General features: G+C 39.7%; 1 protein-coding gene across 19 annotated transcripts in view; it reads right to left on the bottom strand.

Annotated features, from left to right (window-relative positions):
• Positions 1-19,725, bottom strand: part of FMN1 (formin 1) — a 497,917-nt gene that overhangs the window by 303,192 nt on the left and 175,000 nt on the right. The window contains exon 8 of one of the 19 annotated variants that reach the window (XM_055537276.1): positions 16,301-17,377. The exons of the other annotated variants lie outside the window; for them this stretch is intronic. Within the exon in view, the coding sequence (XP_055393251.1) occupies positions 17,169-17,377 (209 nt within the window). The 3' untranslated portion in view covers positions 16,301-17,168. Of the gene's footprint in view, positions 1-16,300; positions 17,378-19,725 lie in introns of those variants that run through there. 19 annotated transcript variants of the gene reach the window in all.

The raw sequence follows: 19,725 nt of genomic DNA, 5'->3' as shown, positions 1-19,725 counted from the left end.
AGCGTGTGCCTGGACTCTGTGGCTGACAGAGCCCTTTAAAGCCAGCAAAGGGAACCTCAGGAGAAGGGGAGATGAAGGTCAGTCCCTGGAGACGCAGGTGAAAGCCAGCCAGCTTTAACTTGACTGAGAGTGGAATTTTCTAGTAAACCAGGCCAGACAGGTACCCAGGAGGCCAGGCTACCTGCCCAGATTTCTAAAGGCAACAGGACACTTGTTTCTCCCACATGGTGGAAAAGTACTCCAAAATACAACACATTACACCTGCCACCGTGCGTATTGCCTGTTAAGTGTAAAGTCTTGACTTGCATTGCTTCTTCCGTCAGACTTTAAGAACTGATTTTTCACATATATATCTATTTTCAAGTCTCTCTCAATTCTAAAACCAAAGATGAGAAAACCTATCAGACATCTAAGAAAAACCTCCAATGCACGGGGCCCAGGTTTGACTCCTGGTGGGGGTACTAGATCCCTCCTATTGCAAAAGCAGGACCTGATGTAGTCAAATAAATAAATTAAAAAAATATATATATATATATGTATATATATACATATGTATATAATTATAAAAAAGTAAAATAAAAACTCAAGATAACTCAGTTAAAAGTGAACTTCAGATAACCAGCAGATCATTTTTTAGTGTTAGTGTGTCTCAGGCAATATGTGGTATTTAACACTAAAAAATTATTGTTTATCTGACAGTCATATTTAACGGGACATCCTATATTTTGTCTGGCAACCCTACTTCAGGATCTCTTGACATTCTTAGGGAGAACTATGCACAACAGGTTAAGAATTTCTAAAAACTGGCGATTGTGTGTGCACACAGATGGAGTTATAGTAGAAATCTTTTAGCTACCTAGAAACACTGATTCTAGACATTTCAGTTGAGCTGGCTTTCTTTAAAATCTCCTGGATTTTGTTGTTTTAGTTTTATAATGGCAGTTTGAGTTTTGTTTTTTCCCCCAAGTAATCTGATCTTTTCATATGATTTTTCACTGAAAATTACAAGGAAGTCAGTTATCTACTTTTTAAAGTGAACACAATAAACAATGATGTGAAATGAAGGCAACACAGAGAACACAAATGCACACACCACCCTCTTTCCCTTCTTGTAGAGAGAGAGGAATGCCATTGTTAAGAGCGTATGAAGACAGATACAGTGATTCAACACGCAAAACACAGCGGCCCCTCAAACACACACTTGTGAAAAGTCAGTTGTGCCCAGCGGCCCACCTATGAGCTTGCTGCAGGGTCACTACAGTCAAACACCAGCCAAGACAAACTGGAGACACAACCAGCTCACTTGTGAAAGCCAAACTTCTACATCAGCCAACCAATTTAATCCCTCCCTGTAAAGCCTCTATTCAGTGGTTCTCAGCCATGGCTACGTATTAGAATCACCCAGGGAGGCTGAAAAATCACTGAAGCATGAATTCCAGCCCAGAGATAGATTTTGTTGGTATGAGATGCACATTAGGCACTGGATTTTCTAACAGCTTTCCAGGTGATTCGGACAGACAGCCAAGGCTGAGAACTACAGCTACTGTTAGGGTTATCCTCCAACACTGCTGTCGGGGGATGCTAGAAGGTCACACATATATTTAGATTGTAAAAAGCATGCGTCTCCATCTGCTGCTAACTCCAAGCTCTCCTCCATCCAAGCTGATGAGCAAACAGCCAATGCACAGGACTTGGGTTCTTCCCTGCCCTCCTGTATGTCCTCTGAAATTTTAGCATCCTGAAGTAATGTTCAAAAGGCAGGATGATATAGAAGGGACTGCAGATGGGAATAAAAATGGCAAGATCTTCTGGTCAATTCCACTTTACTAATAAACCCAATGTAACCCACCAGATTATCGTTCTAGAAGTGTACTATCTGAGCAGCATGCAAAGGATGTCAGCTCAACTGATAGAAATGTGCAGCTTTTTAACTGAAGTATTTAGTTGTTTTACGATATTGCATGTGTTTCAGATACACAGAAAAGTGATTCAGTTTTATATACATACACACACACACATACACATATATTTTTTTAGATTATATATACACACACACATGTGTCTTCAGATTATTGTCCATTTCATTCCAATCCCAAAGAAAGGCAAGGCCAAAGAATGCTCAAACTACCGCATAATTGCACTCACCTCACACGCTAGTAAAGTAATGCTCAAAATTCTCAAAGCCAGGCTTCAGCAATGCGTGAACCGTGAACTTCCAGATGTTCAAGATTCACAGGGTCATCAAAAAAGCAAGAGAGTTCCAGAAAAACATCTATTTCTGCTTTCTTGACTATGCCAAAGCCTTTGACTGTGTGGATCACAATAAACTGTGGAAAATTCTGAAAGAGATGGGAATACCAGACCACCTGACCTGCCTCTTGAGGAACCTATATGCAGGTCAGGAAGCAACAGTTAGAACTGGACATGGAACAACAGACTGGTTCCAAATAGGAAAAGGAGTACATCAAGGCTGTATATTGTCACCCTGCTTATTTAATTTCTATGCAGAGTACATCATGAGAAACACTGGACTGGAGGAAGCACAAGCTGGAATCAAGATTGCCGGGAGAAATATCAATAACCTCAGATAAGCAGATGACACCACCCTTATGGCAGAAAGTGAAGAGGAACTCAAAAGCCTCTTGATGAAAGTGAAAGAGGAGAGTGAAAAAGCTGGCTTAAAGCTCAACATTCAGAAAACGAAGATCATGGCATCTGGTCCCATCACTTTATGGGGAATAAATGGGAAAACAGTGGAAACAGTGGCTGACTTTATTTTTGGGGGCTCCAAAATCACTGCAGATGGTGATTGCAGCCATGAAATTAAAAGACGCTTACTCCTTGGAAGGAAAGTTATGACCAACCTAGATAGCATACTCAAAAGCAGAGACATTACTTTGCCAACAAAGGTCCATCTAGTGAAGGCTATGGTTTTTCCAGTGGTCATGTATGGATGTGAGATGGACTTGAAGAAAGCTGAGTGCCGAAGAATTGATGCTTTTGAAGTGTGGTGCTGGAGAAGACTCTTGAGAGCCCCTTGGACTGCAAGGAGATCCAACCAGTCCATTCTGAAGGAGATCAGCCCTGGGTGTTCATTGGAAGGACTGATGCTGAACCTGAAACTCCAATACTTTAGCCCCCTCATGTGAAGAGTTGACTCACTGGAAAAGACTCTGATGCTGGGAGGGATTGGGGGCAGGAGGAGAAGGGGACGACAGAGGATGAGATGGCTGGATGGCATCACCGACTTGATGGACATGAGTTTGGGTAAACTCCAGGAGTTGGTGATGGACAGGGAGGTCTGGCGTGCTGCAATTCATGGGGTCGCAAAGAGTTAGGCGCGACTGAGTGACTGAACTGAACTGAACTGAAGAAAGAAAAAAAAAAATGCTGTCAATCTTGACTGTACAATGCCAATTATAAAATTGTCATTTTAGATGCAGATAATGTATATCAGACATTTGATGATATATTTTAACTCAATTTTCATAAAGTTGTATCTATTTTATGTAAGATGTATTACTACTTCCTCCATATTGGGGCTTCCCAGGTAGCTCTAGTGGTAAAGAACCTGTCTGCCAATGCAGGTGTGTAAGGGATGTGAGTTCAATCCCTGGGTTGGGAAGATGACCTGGAGGAGGGCATGGCAATCCACTCCAGTACTCTTGCCTGGAGAATCCCATGGAAAGAGGAGCCTGGCAGGATACAGTCCATAGGGTTACAAAGAGTCGGACAAGACTGAAGCCAATTAGCATGCACACAAGCACACCCCCATTTTAGAGATAAACTGAAAGCCACAGAGGTGAAGTCCTTGCCCACGTTCACAGGGATAATAAGGAATGTAGCCAGGATCTGAACCCAGGAAGCCTGGCTATACTCTGTATACTAGTCCAGCCCTATAAGTAGCCACTGATGAGGACAAAAATCAATCATGATGACACCAACCCAAGCTTTCCACTCACTACCAGAAGGAGCCAGCATTCTGGAGGGTCTGCTGCTGACTCAGCCTGCAGACACGGACTTCCTTGGAGGACTCAGCCCACATAACAGATCTGACTCAGGCCCAGTCCCCTGCAGAGGATCCACCCCAATTAGTGGTTTCCTGAAACTCACCCCTCATGGTACCAACTAGTCAGCATGAACACATCCCCACACGTCCACAGGTTTTTTCCCACTTGGCCATTACTATACCCATTCATCTTTAGTAATATTTAGTCTTCCTCCTCCAATTGTTATCATGTGCTTCATTTTGTGAGGGCGACTCCGGGAGCCGCATTCCCAGCTGCTCCTAATAGAGAAGCCACAGCTGAATAAGTACCAAGATGCATCAGCCACCAGATTCTACAGCTTCCAGCTCATCCAGCCCCTTTGGCTCACTCAAGCAGCAAGCTGGCGGCCAGGCTCGTGGATTCACACACTCCCTCTCCAGTTCACTGCCTTAGTTACTGTGGCAACAGATGTCGCAGAAATACAAAGTCAGAGTCACTGTTTCCATGTCCTCTAAACGTAGGAGCAAACACTCAACCTTGCTGGTAATCAAATAAATATTAATAAAGCATAGGATACCATTTTTGTTCCTCCAGTTGGAAACCATTTTTAAACCATGAAACCTAATGTTGTCTAAAAAGCAATCAACAGAATCATAAACCGTTAACACCTTTATCAACAAAAATGAACTGCTGTTAGAACATTTATTGACTGTTTTCTGTGAATCGGGCATTTGCCTCACTTTCTCTCGTCCTAAGAGGGTGACATTCTAGTATTTCATTTTGTAGGACACTGAGGATCACTGGTTAAGAAAGTAAAGTGGGTACTATCTTTGAGAAGGTCAGTTTCGCTATAGATACTGAGAGCAGACTCTGGACCTAGGATATCTAGTTTGCATCCTAGCTTGGGCACTTACAAGTAGTAGCATCTGGGTCAAGTTATTTCACCTCCTGTGCCTGTTTTCTCATCCTTAAATAAGGATAATGATGATTCCTACCTTACAAAGTTGCTAAAGAGATGAGTTAATATTTGTACAGTACCTATAGCACTGTTTGGTGCACGGGTGTATAATACATATTTTCAGCTGTTATTACTATTATTAAAAAATAATTTTTTCAATAATTTCATTTTCATTCCAAACTGATAACTTTGCTTCCTACTTCACTGACAAAACTGAAGCCACTGGAAGAACCTCCACATCGTTCTACCTACCAGCACTGATATCCATATTCTTTGCTCTTGGGATTGGTTACTAGAGATGACTTTTCATACGCCTATCAAAGCCAACCCCTCTGCTAGTACCTAATATCTCTATCCAAATCAATTTCTCAAAGATACCATTCCAGGAAGCCTGCCTTCTTCTTACCTCAAATTTCCCCTTTCTGCTAGAACCTTCTCTCTGGCATACAAAAGAACTATTACATCTCCCATCTTAATTAGAACAAAATGAAACCTTTCTTTTGGCCCCACATGCCCCACCAGCTACTACCCCAATTTAGTTCCTTTTGCAAAACTTCTCAAAAATTTTCCCACATACTGTCTCTGATTGTCATTCTCTTAAAGCCACTCAGAATGAGGCTTCTGCCCAAGCCCCCTCCACCAGGATCCTCTACGCTTCTAAATTCAATGGTCAATTCTCGATCCTTATTTTTTTCTGCTCTAACATTTGGCACACTTCCCCCAATCCTTCATACTCCTTTTGGACTCAGCATTCAGACCAACCAGAATTCCTCTTGGTTTTCTGGCTACCTCACTGGACACTCATCCTCGGTTTACTTTGTTGATTCTTCCTCTTCACCTCAATCTCTTGCTACTGGCGGTCCCTAGGGTCATGCCCTCCTGGTTTCCATCTCCACTCAGCATCTCACCAATCTGAGTTTTATATATCAACTTTTAGATGTGCAAGTGACTCCCCAGTACACATCTGCAGCTCAGAAGCCCTCCGCACCCCAACTTCACACTCACATAGTATCCAAATGCCTGCTAGCACTTCCTTGTGCATGTCAAATTGACCCCTGGAGTTTCACATCTCAGAAATAATGCTTCATCCTTCCCCTACCACCAACAGTCTTCTCCTCCTGTCAGTGGCAGTTCCATCCTTCCATGGCTCAAGTCAAAAACTCTGTGGTCATCCCTGACTGCTCTCCCCTACCTCCAATCAAGAAATACAGCCACTGTGGAGAACAGTGTGGAGATTCCTTAAAAAACTGGAAATAGAACTGCCTTATGACCCAGAAATCCCATTGCTGGGCACACACAGTGAAGAAACCAGAATTGACAGAGACATGTGTACACCAATGTTCATCGCAGCACTGTTTATAATAGCCAGGACATGGAAGCAACCTAGATGTCCATCAGCAGATGAATGGATAAGAAAGCTGTGGTACATATACACAATGGAGTATTACTCAGCCATTAAAAAGAATACATTTGAATCAGTTCTAATGAGGTGGATGAAACTGGAGCCTATTATACAGAGTGAAGTAAGTCAGAAAGAAAAACACCAAATACAGTATACTAACGCATATATATGGAATTTAGAAAGATGGTAACAATAACCCTGTATACAAGACAGCAAAAGAGACACTGATGTATAGAACAGTCTTTTGGATTCTGTGGGAGCGGGAGAGGGTGGGATGATTTGGGAGAATGGCACTGAAACATGTATAATATCATATATGAAACGAGTCACCAGTCCAGGTTCGATGCACGATACTGGATGCTTGGGGCTGGTGTACTGGGATGACCCAGAGGGATGGTACAGGAGGGAGGAGGGAGGAGGGTTCAGGATGAGGAACACGTGAATACCTGTGGTGGATTCATGTTGATATATGGCAAAACCAATACAATATTGTCAAGTCAAAAAATTAAAAAATATATATATATATAAAGAAAAAAAAGAAAGAAATGCCAATGGTTCTGCCTTCAAAACAAATTCAAAATCTGATTATTTTTTACTGCCTCCTTTTCTACCACCATAGTCCATGCCCCTATGCCCTAAGCAAGTACAATCTCTTGCCTGGATCACCATGAAGGTGAAACTGAAAGTTACTCAGCCATGTCCGACTCTTTGCAACCCCATGGAATATACAGTCCATGGAATTCTCCAGGCCAGGATACTAGAGTGGGTAGCCTTTCCCTTCTCCAAGAGATCTTCCCAATCCAGGGATAGAACACAGGTTTCCCGCTTTGCAGGCAGATTCTTTACCAGCTGAGCCACAAGGGAAGCCCACGAATACTGGAGTGGGTAGCCTATCCCTTCTCTAGGGGATCTTCCTGACCCAGGAATCAAACTGGGGTCTCCTGCATTGCATATTACATAGGAATCGAACTGGGGTCTCCTGCATTGCATATTATGTTATGATAACATAACAATCTGATAACTGTAACCTGGGTCTGCTGGGCCCCACACCCTCCTTCCGTGCCCCCAGTCCCTAATTAAACACAGCAGTCAGAGTGGGCTTTTCTAGACACAAAGAAAATCATGTCAAGTCTCTGTTCAAAATTCCCTCACAGCTCCCTACTTCACTCTCAACAAAAAGGCCGAATTTCACTCTCAACACTGGCCCGCAAAGCTGTTCATCAGAGGTTCCTCCATGCCTTTTGTGCCACAGGCCTCTTTGGCAGTGGCAATGCCTACTGATCCCTTTAGGCTCCCCAGGTGGCACTAGTGTAAAAAACCCATCTGCCAACACAGGAGACATAGAGGCAAGGGTTCTTGCCTCTATGAGTCGGGAAAATGCCCTGGAGGAAGGCCTAATCTTTCTCCAAAGAATATATTTAGAGTATAAAATGAAATACCATAGATTACAGAGGAAACCAACTCAGTGTTATTTTAATGGCGATATATAATATTAATACATGTACTCCTTTATTAATACATTAAATAATAGGATCCAGTGGCAGGTCTAATGACTAACGGAACTTTGATGCGACGTGGTGATGAAAATAACCATATTTTAAAAGGTATACAACAACCATCATGTGATGTGATAATATCTGTGACTTCCACTGCTGACAAGGTCATCAGTTCTATTATCTAGGTTTGGGACCTGATGAAAAACATTAAATTCCAGTTAGATGTTATTATGAAAAAAATTGGATGGAATTTTTTCCCATCCAAATTAACAGACCCCCTGAATTTTAGCCTTGAACTCCTCAGAGGTCCTAGACTCCAGGTTAAGAGGCTCTAACTACACTTCTCTTGAATTTCCATTTCTGGCTAACAGCTGCAGCTCCCCAGCCCATGCTACACCCATTCTGTACTCAGAGACTTTGCACTGGCGGTCCCCTTCCCCTGCAGGCCCTTACTTCTTTCTCTTTTCTTATTTCTTTGCTCAAATGTCACAGTCTTAAGGAGTCCTATCCAGATCATATTATTTAAAATGGTAACCAAGTCTTCCACCACAATCCCAGTGCCTCTTATCCAACTTTTTTTTTCCATAGCGTTTATCACCATCTAATACACAGTCTACTTATTTTATGTCTTCACTATCTGTATTCACCACTAACATGCTCCCCTTTTCCCTTAGAAGCAAGCTCCTAGAAGGCTGAACTTTTTTCCCTTGATTCACTGATGTACTTCAATGCCTCAAACAAGTCCTGGCATGTAGGAGGTGTTCAGGCAATATCATTTAAATAAATGTTGCATTTTAACTAAAATTAACATTGAATGTTTATTATGTGAATTACCTCCTCTATACACAATTTCATGTAAGAACACGTTACAGGATTTTATCCATTCATCATCATGCCATATCCAATGTTTTTTTCCACTCATTTCAAACTGAGCTCTCATTTCAGTTGCTAGAAATGTTCCTATATTTACTCAGAAAGGATGGAGCACATGGTGTCAGCTGGTGTGAGCTGACATGTCTGTCAATTTAATGAGGCAAAACAGTAGTCTTGGAACCAGCTACCAAAGTTCAAATACTAGCTTCTCTCTTTATTAGCTATGCAAAGCCCAAGAAAAGGACATAATTTTTCTAAGCTTCAGTATCCTCGTTAATAAACTATGAATAATGATCTACCTCATAGCTATACTATGGATTATAGTTATCTACTCTGCGTGTAATGTTTAGTTCATTTCTATAGGGCTTGGCAGATGTAAAACAGATTCATTATTAGTTGTTATCACTGAAAAATGGAAATATTCTCTCGGAGAACAAGTGACAGAGTAGTCACTTGTGTGACTTATGAGTGTCTGGTATCCCACCTCTTAGAAAGGATAATTTAGAACAGATTTCTAAATTGTAAAAGCAATATAAGCATGCTCATATTTAAGAATTATAATTTAGAAAACAGGCAAATCCACTCCTCTGAGACACCACTGTTCGCATTTTGCCGTACTCCTTCTATTCTTTGTTCTATATACCTTATCAGGGTTGTAACCATTCCACAACTAGTTTTAAAAATGACTTTGAACTTTGTAGCAACTGACTTATTTCTGGTCCTTATCAAAATTAAGAATACTGAATAGCCAAAACAACCTTAAGAAAGAAGAACAGAACTGGAGGAATCACTTTCCCTGGCTTCAAACTAAATAGTACAAAGTTATAATAATCAAAACAATATCACACTGGCACAAAAACTGACACACAGATCAATATAACAGCACAGAAAACCCAGAAATAAACTCACACACTTATTGTAATTAGTCTAAGACAAAGGAGGCAAGCATATACAATAGAGAATAGTGGAGATTAGTGGAGCTGAGAAAACTGGACAGTTACATATAAAAGGATAAAATTAGAACATTCCCTAACATTGTACACAAAAATAAAAATCAAAATGGATGAACATTCTAAATGTAAGACTGGATACTATAAAATTCCTGGAGAAAAACATAGGCAAAACACAAATGGCAGCAATATATTTTTGGAACTATCTCCTAGAGTAATGGAAATAAACAAATGAGACTTAATTAAACTTAAAAGCTTTCGTATAGCAAAGGAAACCATACATAAAATGAAAAGACAACCTATGGAATGGGAGAAAAATATCTGCAAGCAATGCAACTGCCAATTAATTTCCAAAATATACAAACATGTCATACAGCTCCACGTCAAAAAATAAGCAATCCCATCAAAAAATGGGAGAACACCTGAATAGACATTTCTCCAAAGAAAACAGAGATGGTTAACAGGCATGTGACAAGATAAAAACTACAATGAAATCAAAGATCAAAACATACCAGTAAGAATGAACATCATCAAAACATCTACAAATAATGAATGCTAAAGAGGGTATGGAGAAAGGGGACCCTCCTATCCTGTTAGTGGGAATGTAAAACGTGCCGCCACTATGAATAACAGTATGGAGATTCCTTAAAAAACTAAAAATAGAGTTATTATACAACCCCATAATCCCATCTCTGGGCATACATCAAGAAAAGACAAAAAGTCTAACTCAAAAACATACATGCACATCATCATTCATTGCAGCACTATTCACAACTGCCAAGACACAGAAACAACCCAACTGCCTGTAAGCAGATGATTGGTCTAAGAAGATATGGTACATATATACAACAGAATATTACACAGCCATAAAAAAAGAATGAAATGATGCTATTTGCAGCAACATGGATGGACACAGAGATTATCAGACCACGTGAAAGAAATCAGAGAAAGACAAATATCATATGATATCACTTATATGTGGAATCTTAAAAAATGATACTGATGAACTCACAAAACTAAAACAGACTCACAGACATAGAAAACTAACTTATGATTACCAAAGGAGAAACAGTGGAGAGGGATAAATTAGGAATTGGGGATTAACAGATACACGTTAATTGGGAAAGGAGTACGTCAAGGCTGTATATTTAACCCTGTTTATTTAACGTCTATGCAGAATACATCATGTGAAATGTGGGCTGAATGATTCAAAGGCTGCCACCAAGACTGCTGGGAGAAACAGCAACAATCTCAGATATGCAGATGATAACATGCTAATGGCAGAAAGCAAAGAGGAAGTAAAGAGCCTCTTGATCAGGGTGAAAGGAGAGAGTGAAAAAGCTGACTTAAAGCTCAGCATTCAAAAAACTAAGACCATGGCATCTGGTCCCATCACTTCATGGCAAATACATGGGGAAAAAGTGGAAACAGTGATAGACTATTTTCTTGGACTCCAAAAGCACTGTGGGTGGTGACTATAGCCGTGTAATTAAAAGACGCTTGCTCCTTGGAAGAAAAGCTTTGACAAATCCAGACAGCATATTAAAAAGCAGAAACATCACTTTGTCTACAAAGGTCCGTATAGTCAAAGCTATGGATTTTCTAGTAGTCATGGATGGATGTGAGAGTTGGACAAAAAAGAAAGCTGAGCACCAAAGAATCAATGCTTTCAAATTGTGGTGATGGAGAAGACTCTTGAGAGTCCCTTGGACAGCAAGGAGATCAAATCAGTCAATCTTAAAGGAAATCAGTCCTGAATATTCATTGCAAGGATTGATGCTGAAGTTGAAGCTCCAATACTTTGGCCACCTGATGTAAAGAGCTGATTCATCGGAAAAGACCCTGAAGCCGGGAAAGATTGAGGGCAGGAGAGAAAGGGGTGACAGAGGATGAGATGGTTGGATGGCATCACCAACTCAATGGACATGAGTTGGGCAAAGTCCGGGAGACAGTGAAGAACAGAGAAGCCTGGAATGCTGCAGTCCATGGGGTTGCAAAGAGTCAGACATGACTGAGCAACTGAACAGCAACAATTATTATAAACAAAACATATAAACAACAATGATCTGCTATTTAGCACAAGGAACTATACTCAATAGTTTGTAATAACCTGTAATGGGAAATAATATAAAAGATAATAAATATACAAATATATATAAATCATATATGTATGTATATAACTGAATAACTGCTGTATATCTGAAACAGTATTTTAAATCAATTATACTTCAAAAAATTAATAAAACAAACAAATAAAAGCAGTGATCCACTTTAAAGAAAGAAAAGGAACAAAGCAAAACAGAGACCACACTCCCATCTCGCTGATCCCCCAGAGATCTGGCTCAGTGTGCTGGAAGCTCAGCTCATACCTGACACAGAAGCAGGAAGCTCCTCCAGGTACAGCACAACAGGACAGAATCTGTTTGTTCCTGGTAGTGACATTGACCATCCCACTCTCCTTCAAACACCCTACAACTGATCTGAGTTTGGGTGAGAAGGGGAAAGGTGTGAGGAGGTTGGGGAGAGAGTCCAGAAGCTTCTTCTCTGAGACTGTCTAAAGATGGGCCAACTCCACAAGTGCACGGGTGGGAAGGGAGGGGAGCAAGTTCTCTGAGCAGGCTCATACTTGAGGGAATTGGCTGTGTCCTCTGTAACCTTAGGCTCTGGTTATGGCCACTGAGAACCAGGCAGTAAGCCACAGGGAATAGAGCTCTGCCATGCCCTCAGGAAAGGCAAACAGAATTGACACATTTTGTAGAAATGAACCTGCCGTTTTCACTTGCTTTGGCACATGGAACTAAATAAATGTCAGCTATTATCACACACATGATCATTCCTGGATCAGACCCAGGGAGCTACATTTTTTACATGGTCACTGGTGATTCTGATGCAGCATTTTTCAAAGTACAAACTAGAACAGTCCTCTTCAAACTCTTGCTCACGCACCCACTACAATTTCTCTAAAAAAATAAACTCACACATTCTAAACTGACATTTGAAACTTGTCACTGTAAGTTTAAACAGGACAATTTATAAATACTGATCTGAAAAGTGAAACTACTAATTTTTTAAATGTAGTTAATGGAATCTAATAATATCATAATTTGCCACTCAGCATTATCTGTTTTAAAAGGCTGTGAACAAATGGCTTTAACATTCAGAAATTTTACCTGGTTCTTTTATTTCCTTTTTAAATATTTCAGTTACTTTTAACAGAATTTAGTAATAATGCAAGTATCCTCCAATAAAAAAGGAACCCCCCAAAAAAACAAAATAGCTTTTTTATACTTGAATGACTATTATTCACCCTTTTATAATTTTCAAGGAATAAAAATACAAAAATGATTTTTAAAACTTTCCTCTGATCACGATCAGTTTTAGGTTTTGTTGTTGTTGTTTAGTTACTAACTTGTGTCTGACTGTAGCCCTGCCAGGCTCTTCCGTCCATGGGATTTTCCAGGCAAGAATACTGGAGTGGGATGCCATTTCCTTCTCCAGGGGATCTTCTCAACCCAGGGATCAAACCAGTGTCTCCTGCATTGGCAGGCAGATTCTTTACTACTGAGCCATGTGGGAAGCCCAGTTTTACATTTACTTTTGGGCTAAGTTATCAAAAAAATTTTACTATCTAACCTATGAAAACATATTGAAATGTGATCATTATTAAACAATAAAATTCATTTGGAAATATAACTCTTATTGGAATGGATAGACTGAAACTTCTGGTGCTCTAACAAAGAAGGCTTCATGGATACCATTACTTGGAATTATCCTTTGACACCCTGGTGGTTTTTACACCTGAACAAGTACAGCCAACTTTGGGAATAGGTTAAATACTTTCCCTTTATAAATTGGTTAGAGGTCCATTTAAATTAAGAAAGTACTAATTTAAGAAGGGCTTCCCTGGTGGCTCGGTGGTAGAGAATCCACCTGCCAATGCAGGAGCCTCAGGTTCAATCCCTGATCGGGGAGGATCCCACACGCTACGGAAAAACCAAGTCCGTGAACCACAACTACTGAGCCTGTACTTTGGAGTCCGGGAGCCACAACCACGGAGGCCTTGAGCCTGCGCTCTGCAACAAGAGAGGCCACTGTAATGGGAAGCCCACACACCGCGGCTGGAGAGTGGTCCCCACTCACTGCAGCTACGGAGGCCTGAGCAGTAACAAAGACCCGGTGCAGCCGAAAAGGGATGGATAGATAAACTTAAAAGAAAACACTATTGAAAGTTGAGGATATGGAAGGTAAATTGCTCAAAATTATCCATGCCCCCCCCCACCCCTTGGAGGGTCCTTCTGCATCCCGCATTTGAAGACTACTGATCTAGCTCTATATTCAAAGTACCTGTGCGTCATGTGAAAAAGGCCGATTCATGGACCTACTCCAGATATCGGTATTATCTGAATTAAAAGGCTCCCCAGATTACTTCCTGCCTCACTAGAGACTGAGAAACAAACTGGGACACAAAACAAACACATAAAATGTTAAATGATGTGTGATTTGAATAAAAATTCAATAATAGAAGACCTATCACAGGTAGGACCTAGTGACCAAGGGATTCAGAGACGCTCATGAGAGGGTGGGATAGTCAAAGGCTTTCTGGAACTGGGGGAAGGATGGGTAGAATGTGAAGAGAAAGAAGCAGAGGTAAATGGTTTTCCAAGTTTGATTGCAAATATTGACTTTGTTGACCAGGAAGGAGCAATTGATGTCCTCAGGAAGAACGTGGCTCATCACAGAAAGTCCCTGGTGGGTCAGCAGTGGGTTATTGTGCTTGAGTGTTGCAAACATAATTATTTGCTGTTGAAGACAGAAATGTGTGTGTGTGTGTGTGCACTCAGTCGTGTTTGACTCTTTGTGACCCCACAGACTGTAGTCTGCCAGGCTCCTCTGTTCACGGAATTTTCCTGGCACAAATACTAGAGTAGGTTGCCATTTCCTTCTTCAGGGGATCTTCCTGACCCAGGGATCCAACCTATGTCTCCTGAGTCTCCTGTACTGCAGGCATTCTTTACTGCTGAGCTACCAGGGAAACCCCGAAGACAGAAATAAGTGGTTGATAATACTAATCCAGGTGAACTGGTTTTAGACAACTGGTTTTGTATGTTTGTTTCAAGCAAATTGACCTAGAGCTGAACACATATTTTATCCATGTATTGGACAATCCATAATCAGTGGATTCTCTACCACTGAGCTACCAAGTAAGCCATAAGGATAACTATATATTGCTACTAAGTCACACATTCATTACAGGCTTCACAGGCAATGAATTCAAATTATTAGGGCTTAGCAAAAGGTATAAGCCATCACCTAAAATGCAACCAAGAGTATCTAGAATTTTTTTTATTAACTCTGATTCCATTATTGCTGAATATCAAAAATAACATTTTTTTTAAATGTATGTGTTCACAAGAAAGTAGAAATCATTGATTGCCTCTATCATCTATCCTCTGGGTCACTACAAGGATCACACCAAACTGGTCTACTTCCCTCAGTAGCCACTCACCTCCTTCCCAGATCCATACTCATCCTCAATATCTCTAAAGTAGTCCTACAATATTTGCATTTGGTTCTGTTACTCCCCTGCCTAAAACCTTTCAACAGTTCTCCCCAGTATCTATGGCCCGAGGTCCTCAGGCACAGCATAACACCATATTTTTCTCTCCCCTAAAGACCTGGCCTCCTCCAAGTTTACAGGCATAATGTCCTTGTATATCTTTCCCTTTACCTCTTATCTATCAGTCAAAATAAACTATCCACTATTCTTCAAACAAGCTCTGCTCCATCTTTCCTCTGACCGTTTGGTCTACCTTGCTTCCCCATGACTTATCCAGACTACTATTTTCCATGTCTGCTCAAGAGGCCTGTCCTAGTTGCCCCAAATAGGATTCGATCATGCTCTCCTCTGTGTTCTGCAATATGGTAGACACACTTCAATAAGAGCATTAGACTATTTTACTGCACTTATTTGTATACATTTCACCTCTCTCTCCCCTAGGTTACTCTCCATCACCTACCTACTACCTCTGAGTTGCTTGAGCAAAAGGATCTTGCCTCATTCATCTTTGAACTCCAAGCATCTATCAAACTCACCAGTATATAACAGACACTCAGTAAATATTTGCTAAATAAATGCACATATATTATTAATTGGAATAGTGGAATTGATAATGAATTAGACACTTACAATGTGCTAGATGTTACTAAATAAGAGTTAGATATGATCTAGAAGCAACAGTAACTCTGATTTTATTGCCAGTTACCTGCAACTTCTAAGATTACAATACAAGATAGAACATGTGTTCTAAGTAAGTCAAGGGAAATCCCCCAGGAGTTGTCCTAGCTGTACCATGTAACTTAACACACAATAGAGCTGCTTTTCAAAGTTCACTTCCACTTAGTTTGATTGGTAGTACACTGAAGAAGGAATCTTAATGCTAAGGAAAAAATAACATCAGAGAAAAACACAAGGAGCAGATCTAAAACCCATTTCGCTGTTGTTTTCATCTTAACAAATCCATTGCTCCATTGCAGTCACTGTACACTTTGCTACTTAAAATATGAAGAATGTCTCCAGAGTTTCCTTTAGATTACCTTATCTTGAATACACAAAATTTATTACATTTGGCTAAGACTTTTCTTTATTTAAAATGACCAGAAAATCAGCAAATCAAATTCAGTCTTTCATCATGATGAGATAGTACAGAGAAGATTCCACACTAATGAATTTAAAATGTAATTACTGGATATTCAGATTTTTTAAAACATGAATCACACAGTCATTTCAATAAATATATCCCTCACATATAAAACTCAAACTACTTTTTGTGATTTCAACACTTAGAAGCCCAGATATAAAAATATCATTCCTTAACTTGATAAAAGCTACTGACCAAAAAATGTCCAACCAGCATAATGCTTAACTGGAAAATATTAGATGGAAGTCAATAAAATCAGGAATAGCACAAGGAAGTCTACTAAGTTCTATGTTTCTAGCTTTGTTTTGGAGGCTCTAGTCAATAGAAAAAGTCCATAAAAAGAGATAGGCAACAATCTGTTTTTTTTTTTTTTCTAGTTAAAAATTTGACTAAAAATGGGCAATAGTATTTGAATAGACATTCATCCATAGAAGATACACCAGTGACCAACAGGCACATAAGAAGACATTCAACAGCACTCCTTGGAAGGAAAGTTATGACCAACCTAGATAGCATATTTAAAAGCAGAGACATTACTTTGCCAACAAAGGTTCGTCTAGTCAAGGCTATGGTTTTTCCTATGGTCATGTATGGATGTGAGAGTTAGACTGTGAAGAAGGCTGAGCGCCAAAGAATTGATGCTCTTGAACTGTAGTGTTGGAGAAGACTCTTGAGAGTCCCTTGGACTGCAAGGAGATCCAACCAGTCCATTCTGAAGGAGATCAGCCCTGGGATTTCTTTGGAAGGAAGGATGCTAAAGCTGAAACTCCAGTCCTTTGGCCACCTCATGCGAAGAGTTGACTCATTGGAAAAGACTCTGATGCTGGGAGGGATTGGGGGCAGGAGGAGAAGGGGACGACAGAGGATGAGATGGCTGGATGGCATCACTGACTCGATGGACGTGAGTCTGAGTGAACTCCGGGAGTTGGTGATGGACAAGGAGGCCTGGCGTGCTGCGATTCATGGGGTCGCAAAGAGTCGGACACGACTGAGTGACTGATCTGATCTGATCTGAATAATTAGAGAAATTCAAATCTAAACACAATGAGACAATACACTGATTGAGGTGGCTACTACTAAACAAATAAAAAAATCAGAAAGTAACAAGTGTTGACAAGGTGGATAAATTGGAACTTGCACAATACAGTAGCAATGTATCATTTAGCAGCTATGAAAAGCAGTATGGAGGCGCCTTCAAAGTAAAATAAAACTGTCATATGATCCGGCGATCCCACCTCTAGTATATACTCAAAAGAATTCAAAGCAGGGTCCCAAGGAAATATTTGTACATTTATGGTCATAGCAGCATTATTAACAATAGCTCAAAGTAGAAGCAACCCAAGTGTTTATTGATGGATAGATAAAGAAAATGTGGTACAGACCATATATAGTAGAATATTATTCAACCTTAAAAATGGAGAAGAATCTGATACATTTTAACACAGGGATGAATCTTGAGGACATTATGCAAAGTGAAATAAACCAGTCACACAAAGACAAATACTGTATGATTCCACTTATATGAGGCACCTGAAATAGTCAAATTCATAAAATAGAAAATAAGGTAGTGGTTGCCAGAGTTTGGGAAAACAAGAGAAATGAACAGTTGCTTAATGTGTACAGTTTCAGGTATGAAAATGAAAAAGTCCTAGATATCTGTTACACAACATAAATATACTTAACACTACTGAACTCTACTTAAAATGGCTAACTTCTATTCACCCTTAGGTAAACCATATGTGCTACATTTACAGAGTGTTAATAAATGTTTTGAGTAAGTGATAAAAAAATTTTCATGGTTAAGATGATAAATTTTATATCCATTTTATAACAAACGCAAATTGTCATCATTTGTCTATAAAAAAAAATTCTAAGACTCTCGACTGAAAAATTAGAACTAAGATGGAAACAAAATCAAAAACAGATTCTATAAGCTAAGCACACTGTCACCCATATCATACCTTTATGTATGCCACACACAGAAATAAATTGCAGACTGAATAAAATCTAAATATATATGCATATGAGTTAAAATACATATATTGTTCAAGTTTAGGTTGGGGAAGGCTTCCTTAAGACCAACAACAATAAAAACAACAACTCCCTGAAAAGATATGACTACATAAAACAAAATTTCCATATAATGAATGACAGCAAAAGGTAAAAGAAATGGCAAGCTAAAGACTAGGATTGTGATATATATTTACACTTGTATATATAAGGAAATCAAGGACTAATTCCCTTAACATATAAAAGTGAAAGTGAAGTTGCTCAGTCGTGTCTGACTCTTTGCCACCCCATGGACTGTAGCCCACCAGGTTCCTCCATCCATGGGATTTTCCAGGCAAGAATATTGGAATGGGTTGCCATTTCCTTCTCCAGGTCTTCCCGACCCAGGGATTGAACCCAGGTCTCCCGCATTGCAGGCAGACGCTTTACCATCTGAGCCACCAGGGAAGTCCTGGTGGACTTATATAAACACCTCCTTTTAAATCAGTAAGAATAGAGAATGACCCAATTTACAAAAGGGCAAAGAACACAAGCAAACAAGTCACAAAAGACAGTGAAAAGACGTCCAACTATGCGAGTATCGGAGAAATACAAATTAAAAATAGTGGTATGCAATTTTTAACCTTAGATTGGCATAAATTAAATGAATACTGGTGAAATGTGAGTAAAGGACCTTCTTGTTTTAGCTGAGTATTAATGGGTTTCATATTTTGAGAGGGCAGCTGTGTAGTATCTATCAGCATTTAAAACGGGCAGGAACTCTTAAAAATTCCACTCCTATCCTATCGAAACACTCACTGGTATGCACAAATAGATATATAATAATTTCATTAAAGCACTGTTTGCAACAGTGAAAGATTCTAAAAGTTAAAAGGTTCATTAAAAAGGAAAGAGTTCAATAATTCCAGTAACTATTTTATTGAGAGAGACATTCTGACAAAAAGTCATTACATGGAATTTTTTTAAATGTGCACAACTGCATCAAAACTTTAGAATACTTAGGAAACGATTTAAGGGACATTAAAACCTCCACAAAGAAAACTGAACAGAGAAATCAGAAAAGACAATATACAAATATTTATAGAAAAGATATACATACTATATGGAATTAAAAACTCAGTATTGTAAAGATGTCAATGCAATCAAAACCACAATGTCCAAGTTAATAAAGTCATTTTAAAATGTATATGCAAATACAAACTGCTGAGAATAACCAAGGTTAAAGGACACACTCTAGTAGATCATGATTTATTATAGTTGCCATTAAGACAGTGCTACACTGTTACAAGGTTAGATAAATCTAGAGAACACTGGAACAGAATACAGTGTCCAGGGGAGGAAGGTGGGTT

Source organism: Bubalus kerabau, chromosome 10 (genome assembly GCF_029407905.1).
Source record: "Bubalus kerabau isolate K-KA32 ecotype Philippines breed swamp buffalo chromosome 10, PCC_UOA_SB_1v2, whole genome shotgun sequence".
Taxonomy (NCBI): Eukaryota; Metazoa; Chordata; class Mammalia; order Artiodactyla; family Bovidae; genus Bubalus; species Bubalus kerabau.
The sequence above is the reverse complement of the archived record's forward strand: the minus strand, read 5'-3'. Positions and strand labels throughout refer to the sequence as shown.